Raw genomic sequence first — 10,345 nt, 5'->3', positions numbered from 1 at the left:
TTATTTCTGAACTAATTATTAATACTCAGATACCATGTTAAAGGTAAACTACTCACTTGAGCTCCCACCCACCTACTCAATCTCTCACACTCCTATACTCTCTATCTCCACCCACCCACCCACCCACTGACCCACCCAGCAACTTTCTCTCAACAACCCTCTCTCCCGCTCTCCTGTGAACCTACTCACTTATTTTATTTAGCTATATATTGACCAATAAATTACTCGTACAACACATTTACTGTTAAAATAGTTTAATGCACCATTCACCCACCCGCCCACCCAAAGAATGAATCAATCATTTACTTAATTACTTTCTCACCAGCTCAATAAGCTAATCCACAATCAAATCAATCACGCAACCATTCGAGCAATTAACCGATTATTTTATATTTGAAATGTTGATTATTTTCGCCTTGATACATCATACACTTTGAGTGCTTAAAGAAGCTATAGTTCCTAGTGAATGGATCAAGAGTAATGGACATTGAATAATTTCTATTTTAAAAAAAGTTTTTGGGGGAGGGGGATGATATTATGTGTAATTGTTGAACAAAAGAATAAAACACAAATTTAAGCTTATACATTGAAAGTATATCTCGAACGGAGCTGTTTCAAAAGACCTAATATTTCCGTTTTACATCTATTAAGCTCTGATGCTTTTAACTATTTTTTAAACTACTTTTGATTAAGACTGCACTTTGCAGCAAAATGCCTATTACCGGTACAATCCTTTCCATCTCCCATGCATCGTTAAACATTATTTTCCAAATTAACGACGCCTACCACTAACGGTATGAACATGTTTTTCCTTTTCATGGCCACGAACAACGACGGTTACGAACACGTGCTTAATTGTTGACTGAACGATGGTAAAATTCTTAACTTCGATATGATAGCATTTTCTGAGTTTCGCTTGGAATACACATGTGTTAAAAACCACGTGGTATATTATTAAATTTAGTACCGACGTAACAATAAATGAAATAGAAAACAGGAGCTGTTGACAGGATTGAGGGAGAATGAGAGATCACTAATACTGACGTTAACAATCACTGCTTTTACCTCAATTCCCTGCTATTTGGCATTCGTTTCAATTTAATTGGTTTCAGTAAACCTTTCAAACTACCACTCGTTAACAGTTATTGCAGATGGATTTCTTAAGGCTAAATTTATGTACAAATGATCAATTGTCGACTTGTTCAAAGTCGTTTTGTTTTCCTCTACAATATACACGGAGACAATCACAAGATTATTAATTTTCAGTCCTGTATTGTCTTTCTCAATTATCATAAAAGAATGATATATTATCTGACATAAAAACTTGCAAAATGTAGAGATTGAATCTTAGGAACATATTTTGGTTTAGTTCGTGATCCTTCAACTACGTGATTCCTAACCCCGCCCGCCCCCTCCCCCTCCCTCCCTCCCCCTGCTAATTTCGCGCATGCGTTCAATTGTACAGTATAATAACGGTAAATTAGTGAATTACTACTTGAAATTAGACTCAAACTACACTGTTTACGTTTACTTCTTGCACAGTGTACTTTTGATTTTCAAATTACGGCAGGTTACAGTTTCTGTCAATGCAGGTACACACAATGTGTAGCCTATAACACAGTGCGCGAAGTTACCATACATCATCGCACACCCTGCATAGAAGCAGCTCTCTGCAAACTATCATAAACAATTCTTGTATCAACAAGGAAACCTTAACAAATTTGACATTTTGCCATAGACTATCTTCATATACAAATGAACCGATTGAACCCTCGCCTGATACAAGTATAGACAATATTTGCCGCGAAAAAAATGACATATTCATAAATACATAAAATAGTAAAGTAATTCAAGCGTTTTTGCAAGTATACTTTTCAATTATTTAAATATACCAGCCTTTTTTTCTTCATGCTAAAAATAGATGCACTTGTTCTAGTACAATGACTTCTGACGCATGGAAAACATAACCAATAAAAATAAAAAAGAGATTATACCGAATAGATGCCCTATATGTCTATGCATATGAGTTGTGGTAGTGTCGGTGACCTATACTGCTGTCCATTATGATGACTGGCGATATCACATAACCTATAGCAGTGAACCCAAACGTTGTATTTTATTTTCGTTCAAAATTGAAATGCATTTAAATTGAGTTACACAATCAAAGCCATAGGTTGTTAGACAGTGGATGAAGATGATGACCGTCGAATCTACACACATTCATCAGGCATTGGAAAATATATTAAAAAGAGGACTTGACACAACACATTCTTTAGAACGGAGATCGTATCGATAGGTCGTCTGATTTTATAGAAAATTTACCACCGTCTGTAAATTAATAAACAACAAGCACATTTTCTTTTTAATATTAGCAGTTCACCGTAGTTCTAATGTCACACAATGCAATTGTTATAAAAAAAACATTACGAAATGTTTTTTTTACTGTAAACTAAAATATATGATTACAATAACTATAGAGATGTAAATTTAACCTCGAAAATTTGTCCTGCTTGATTGCTTTTTAAGTTCGTAAACATTTATATAGAGAGAACTGATTAATATTTTAAATGTTTATTAAAATGTTAGTGCGTTGCACTTAAAGTAACAGATATAATTACCATGATCTTAATTACATGCTTTAAGTTATTCATGTCATTCCAATTTAATTTATCTCAACCGATATCTAATAATGTGATGATACATGTGACGCATAATGACCAGATATGAATAAACCAAAATCATTATAAAGTGTCGCTCACAGTGAAATGTTACCGACCTTTCATACCTGTGCAATTATTTGATGTTATTTTATGTTACGCTCCGAGGAAGTACTTGTCAAAGTGTTACGTTTTTTTCTTTATATCGTGTGGAAAGGAAATAAATAAACGTCCTTGACAAAGTTCCTTTAAATTTGCTATGTATATACAATATTTAGGGCAGACGTCAGCTACTTTGACCTGCACTTTTTATAATCACTCAAGCTGATAAAATAATTTGAGATCTTTTCAGTAGGCCAGGCAAATATCATGAATAAATAAAAAACATTGTTAGCAAAAAGCAACACGCAATAAATGGATTTAATTTGAATAAATTAAGCATTGAGGAATTTTCATTTTCATTCTCTTATACAGCCTAATTAACTATTACACTTTAAAGTTGGAAGCTTTCTTAACGATTATTCTGCAGAAAAAGTTAACTAAGAAGGCTCTATGTAACAAAACTATTGCACGATATCTATCTTGTCATTGCGATTATTGCACGACACCTCTCTCTCGTCATTGCGATTATTGCAAAACATCTTTCTCGTCATTGTGATTAATGCACAACATCTTTCTTATTATTGCGTTTAATACACAACATCTTTCTTGTCATTGTGATTAATACACAACATCTTTCTTGCCATTGCGAATAATGCACAACATCTTTCTCGTCATTGTAATGAATGCACAACATCTTTCTCGTCATTGTGATTAATGCACAACATCTTTCTCGTTTTTGTGATTAATGCACAACATCTTTCTCGTCATTGTGATTAATACACAACATCTTTCTTGCCATTGCGAATAATGCACAACATCTTTCTCGTCATTGTAATGAATGCACAACATCTTTCTTGCCATTGTGATTAATGCACAACATCTTTCTTGTTATTGTGATTAATGCACAACATCTTTCTCGTCATTGTGATTAATACACAACATCTTTCTTGCCATTGCGAATAATGCACAACATCTTTCTCGTCATTGTAATGAATGCACAACATCTTTCTCGTCATTGTGATTAATGCACAACATCTTTCTCTTTTTTGTGATTAATGCACAACATCTTTCTCGTCATTGTGATTAATGCACAACATCTTTCTGGTCATTGCGATTAATGTACAACATCTTTCTCGTCATTGTGATTAATGCACAACATCTTTCTCATCATTGTGATTAATGCACAACATCTTTCTCGTCATTGCGATTAATGTACAACATCTTTCTCGTCATTGTGATTAATGCACAACATCTTTCTTGCCATTGCGAATAATACACAACATCTTTCTCGTCATTGTGATTAATACACAACATCTTTCTTGCCATTGCGAATAATGCACAACATCTTTCTCGTCATTGTAATGAATGCACGACATCTTTCTCGTCATTGTGATTAATGCACAACATCTTCCTTGCCATTGTAATTCGTATGTATTCTCTATTACTCTACTTTCCTTTTTCTTGTCTGTTTGTTCGTTTGGAAAACGTTATCACAGTCCCTTGTATTGATACTAATTTAAAGGCATGTATAGGCCTACTTTCATTTGAACAATCGGTATGTAAGAATCCAAATAGCGCAATTATTATGAGTATAACTGAACAGGTGCATGACTTCATGGAATTCTTGAACATGATAATGTTGTTCAGTTATAATGGAAATGATCATATTTGTCAATACAAGTCACGGTTGTAGCCCCGGAACGGTTATCCTTTTACGTCTTTCTGTTCTCTTGTCAAGTTGCAAAATACGTTCTGCGTCATTGGTCATACCTGCATAAATTATGGTTTCAATTAAAGTTGTCCTCGTTGAAAGAAGAGACTCGCCCAATAAAGTCAATCCATATTGGCATTATTTAAAGTTTTGGGTAACAATAGTCTCTATTAGATGCGCTGTTTGGTGGTACACTCATCAGAACAGTGGAAGGCGTCGTCTGGTCAACCTCGTTTTTCTTTTTTTGTTATCAACCTGAAACTTAGGTCTTCTTCGTGCCATATATATTTGGACAGTTCCCGGTACACTATCTGACTTATCGTTTAAAGTTTGTTTTGGACTCCTTTCCTGTGATTTGACGAATTTCGTAAATTAGTACTGATATATTTTTTTCTGTCTGTTTTGGGGTTTTCTGTAACCCTTTCGGAAGTAAGGATGTCGTGTGCGGCAAAGATTGTTAAGACCATAATGGCGTCTCAGGCATTGCTCGTCCGCCTCATTTATGCCATTCATGCCAGCATAGGTGTTATCTTTGCAGCTAGTTTAACTAAGAACAACAAACTTTATTTTTTCCAGTTATTCCTTATTGTTTCAGCAGCGGAATACATCTGGACGATCAAAAAAAGTAAGAAAGGAGAATGGAAATGGTAAGAGCTTTTATTGTGCTTTTTATGGTGTTTTTTGTCCTTGATGTGTCGGATTTAACTTTTTTTTCGTTTGTATTGATTTCAATAAGTAATAAAGTGTGGTTTTGAATTAAATAATCAGTTGAAATTATTTTTTAGTTGAAGGCATACCCATGAATGTATACTCAAAATTTTCTAGTCCATTTTTTTTAATATATATTTGACACGGTTTATATGGAGAATAACTCATTACCTTCGTTAAATCAAAGATTGGTTAAGTATGGTTTCACACAGCAGTGAAAATGCCATTATTATTGCAATCAACTGTTTTCTAAAGAGTACCATGTAGCTGTAGTTGTTGTATATCTAATTGTACTTAATGGATGATTTAAAGTCAGTAGTTTGGTGCTAATATTTGGCATAATTCTACGGTAACGGAAACATTCAATGTCACACAAAGTATCTGCTTTGATCTTTCGAGGTATAAGAAGGATAATACACATATGTTCTTACATCCAAGCTTAAATTCATAATTAATATAACATCTAACAACCCAACCAAAACATGCTCTTCAAACAAGTGGTAACTTCATTTGGCTGATGCCTGGACATAAGTATGAATAAGTTTCACAGTTAACAAATTTAGAAATTTCCATTAATTCTTGTAGAAGGCTATATTGATTTTGAACCGTTTTATATAAATGTTTAACGATAATACCAGTTTTCATAGTGTATCAATGAATATTTCTCTCGTCTACCATGGGCCATGTTAATAAATAAATTTGAGAGAGTTTAGTTTAATATCTGAGTACACCAGCAGGAAAAGAGAGTCTGTTCAAGTTATTTTCCATTTAATACTCGGACATTCTTCTCATGCATAATTTAATTAACTTAACCCCATCCGCCTATCGAGATAAAAATCTTAAAAAAATCTATGTCAGTCTTGTGGGGTGGGTCATAATAACAATTTTGGCTGAACTCAGTAAATGATATACGATTATTGAAGTATTATAACAATATAAATGACATTATTATCTCTTGTTTTATCTCAGGCTCCTGCCTAGCGTCGTAATTTACATAGCCTGGCTAGTTCCACAGATTTTCATTCTGGAGTATTCTGCTATGGCCAAAGGCAAAGATATTCTACGTGAATTTAACCAAACGACGAGTGAATGTCGAACCGATTTGTCAGGTTTATCATCCCTGGGTAATTCCTTGAATATCAGTAAACGAAGTGACGAGGTAAGGTTCTCATTTTGTATTATACTTAAAAGAAATACTGAAATGTTCTCATAAAACACAAGATTCAAGATTACAGCTATTCCCAAAACAGAGTTAGTACAAAGTTTTGAGCATTTCTATGTTTACGCCCTGTTGCGAATATAATGTACCATGAATAAATTTAAAGAAAGGTAGTATACAAAATTAAAATATAACTACCATATGCATACTTTAGCAGAACTAGTTAATATAAGTTATAATAACTGTATGTAAGTGATACAATTTGTTATATTTCATCTGTAGGAATACCATGACACTGTCTTGCAACTAAATGTCCTACTGCAACAGAGTATGATGTTAGTGTTCATCTTAGGTAGATGGTTAGGACCGAAGGGCTCCATGACACGAGAGCAACTTTCACAGTTACTTCTTGCATACGTGGGCATGGCTGCAGATATGCTGGAATTTATCACAGAAACCCTCACGATACCCAGGGTAGCGTGTGACGACATCTTCGTCACAATAGTGATGGTTCTGTGGTCCTGGAGTTTGCTGCAGTTCACGTTAGGTTTAACCGCCACCAAGCAGAGCAAGACACGTGTAGTGGGCACGGCTAAGGCTCAACAGGATCCGTGTAGTGTTGTTCAAGGAATAAGCAGTTTTTTTCTTTGGTGCTGTGGCGGTGAAATCTGGGCTTTGCTTGTCAGTGTCATCATGCAGGACGGACCATATCTAGTCATGCGTCTTTACCTGTTGATTAAGCTGCACGAAGTCGGGCAGATCTTTTTCACGATCAAGAATGGCATTCTCTTCTGTCTCCAGTTGTATCGTTTTGCTATCGTCGTTGGGGTGGTTGCTAACGGTAAAAATAAAGAAAAGGACACTAAAACAGAAGAGAATTTAGAAGGGGATCCGCCATACGAAATCGCATCTGTCTCCAAACAAGAGCAAGCACAGGACCTCTCTACTAGTCTTCCAGGTGTCGTAGAGGAAAACAATCCTGATGATGCCATCCCTTGATAACATTTGTTCCCGTGACCTATGTTAAATTCATTTTTGTTAAAATCGATGTATTAAAATACCATATTTGATAAAAAAGAAAAAAAGAAAAGTGTATTCACATTGTGAGATATACGTAGAGACAACTGTAGAGTTTCCAGGTAATAACGAAGTGAGTATTCCGCACTCAGGACGACCAAGTTGTAGACATTTTTAACTTTGCTATTAATGTATGATCACATTTGCATGATTCTTAACGATGTAACCTTTCCCCCTTTATATTATTGAAGTTAATAGCTACCAGTCTAATACCATTTATTGTATACTAAACGTTTGAGGATTATAATATACTTGTGCCATTGCGTATTATATAACGCAACATTTGTTGTTCCTTTAATCTTGCTGACCATATGCAATACTTATTCGTTTGTGAGTGTTAAATCTGGACAATTTCCCTCCCCAACACCCATACGTTAAAGAGTATGGAAACTTCATAGCGTATATGTAACCAAAAATGTGAAACGCGCAAAAAACACACAGAAAAGATTACTCCGTTACATTTGTTAAATGTTTTTTTTCCAGGGAGATAACGCGTATCCTAACGTATGAAATTAAGCACTGTACTACAGCCTACATTCGTGAAACCGATTGTTTTCAAAGTGTAAATCAAGTTGTTTTTTTATCCTTTGTATAAAGCAGTATCATACCAGTTTGAATTGGAAACGCACACGCTTGCTAACAGCTGCATGGACATACATCATTAAGCATGGACAAGTAGATGCGTACATGGTCATTTGTTTCACACCATCAACATGCACATTTAGTGATTTGTTCCTTAATACATTTTTAGTTTAAAGTTTATTCATAAAGACGATTACGAGCTTGTTTGTTTGCTTGCGTGTATTAGTTGTTGCTTGGTGTGTTTTTGTGTGTCCTGTTTTTATCAATATCAACAACTTGCAAGAAAATAATTGAGTCGGAATAAATTAATAATAATATTTTCTTTACGTTTGCCTTGAAAGTTATTATCGTTCCGATAAGATCTTTAAGATTTAAAGCTGACCTCCGAAGCTGACCTAAGGTGGGTGCTGTCTAACCTGTTCTCATACTACAGTTGATCGCATGAGGTCCGGGATATCTTAATATACGGTATAAACCATATTCCATCCTGAGGCCAATCATATAGATGTTTCTGATACCCTAGTGTTAACAATCACGTGCTATTTGACACTATTAAATTAAATTAATGATGCTTGTGATATACGAACTTATAGTTAATCTGCATGATAACGTTATGACACATGTGCAGCAAAAGTTACTGCATCATTGAAATATTGTCTTTCAAAAGAGCCGCTATCTACTAAAAAGGAATTGTACAAATGCCATACCCATACAACTAGCCGATAACGGTTCGCGTTACGGTTTGGAGAGGTAATTTCTTTTAATTAATATTTCATTTTTATGCGGGAAAGGCAGTAACATAATACTCATCACATGTTATAAATGATATATATACTATGTCAGTTTATAGCGTCTGCATGGGATTGTTTGAACTGTACTTTTATTATCACCCAACCTTATAACCGCCCGTGACCTTGACTGTCGTCTTTTGTTTTGTTTCCATGGAGATAACAAGATAAATGTATCCTAACGTATGAAATTAAGCACTAAACCACTGACCTGCATTCTTGAAAGCGATTGTTTTCAAAATGCAAATCAAGTTTGTTTTTTCTTCTTTTTAAAGTAGTATCATACCATCAGTTTATATTGGAATCGCACACGCTTGCTCACAGCTGCATAGACATACATCATAAGATGGACAAGTAGATGCGCGCATGCTCATTCTTTTCGTACCATCACCATGCACATTTAGTGATTTATGAATGGCGTTCCTTAATTCTTTAAAACATTCTTTATTTTAAGTTTTATTCTGATAGACGATTGTTTGTTTGTTTGCGTGTTAGTTGCTTGGTTTGTATGTGTCCTGTCTTCTTTTTTTATTTCTATCAATTTCAACAACTTTCAAGAAAATAATTGAAGCGGAACAAATTAATAATCTTATCTTCATTCATACTTAGTAAAGATTCCTAAATCCTATTGGTCCATTCAGGTCAGCTGACCGTGGTTAATCCTGTGAGTAACGCACGGTAAAATTACCGGCGGATGAATACAATTGATACCATGTTACCATGTTTTGTCGTCTGCCCTGATGAGCTATCGAAATACATCAAAAACACAAAATGGCTAATATAACGTTTGATTTGAACTTCGATTTGCGCACTTTAGACGAGGTAGACACTCAGGAAAACAATGGAAGATTTGCAAACCTGGTTGAGAAAGACTTAATTCACAGAAACGATCTTGTTCAAAAGTCTTGCAAGATGCCACCAGAGGTAAAGGACGCGAAAACATGGATCCGCACTCGAGTCTAGGCCAAAGTGTAGGCTGCACAGCTGTTGCCTCCAACAATGACATTAACGTTACTGCTGCTTTTAGGGCTGAAACGTCTAACATGTCCAAACTGTTTTCCAAATGTTCTTTCCAAAGTCCTGTGAATGTTTACTTCCAAAATTCATAGTTATATCCGTATTAAAACACCAAACAGTTGTGGATGCTTTGAGTTTAAATATATCCAGTATCTGTCCGTAATTAAATGTTCGCAAGGCCGTTATGTTGCTCACAGTATTATAAATTTAAAGTTAAACGACCGCAGTGCCAAGCACTGTGTAGTGTGTACGTTCAAGTGAGTGTACGTGTTCAATACAAGGCCTACTATGTTATAGGCGGAGTGTATAGCCTAGTGGTTAACGCCGGCGTCTCCCAGTCATGAGATCCCCGGTTCGATTCCCCGCCGACAGCAATGTGTGTCGTCTGGCAAGGGTGTTGTTCAATAACAACTTCCCTACATGGACGTTAAATGGATGTGTGCCGAGAGATTGGCTTCGGTCAGCTTGCGAGTCTACAAGCCTCCATGGCTTCTTTCGCGAGTTCCTGCTTGCGGGAAGATCACATATACATACATACATACAT

The 10,345-nt window shown here is 35.4% G+C and overlaps 1 protein-coding gene across 1 annotated transcript; it reads left to right on the top strand.

Moving 5' to 3' along the window:
- The first annotated feature begins 61 nt into the window (after window positions 1–61).
- On the top strand, window positions 62–9,374 carry LOC139971098 (transmembrane protein 26-like). The gene is made up of 3 exons (XM_071977296.1): window positions 62–5,117; window positions 6,148–6,337; window positions 6,620–9,374. Exons 1-3 carry the CDS (start codon window positions 4,906–4,908, stop codon window positions 7,334–7,336), a joined length of 1,119 nt encoding a protein of 372 aa, XP_071833397.1. The 5' UTR covers window positions 62–4,905; the 3' UTR covers window positions 7,337–9,374.
- Window positions 9,375–10,345: the final 971 nt, after the last annotated feature.

This window comes from Apostichopus japonicus, chromosome 8, assembly GCF_037975245.1.
Source record: "Apostichopus japonicus isolate 1M-3 chromosome 8, ASM3797524v1, whole genome shotgun sequence".
NCBI lineage: Eukaryota > Metazoa > Echinodermata > Holothuroidea > Aspidochirotida > Stichopodidae > Apostichopus > Apostichopus japonicus.
Note: the sequence above shows the minus strand (reverse complement) of the source record. Positions and strands in the feature narration are given on the sequence as shown.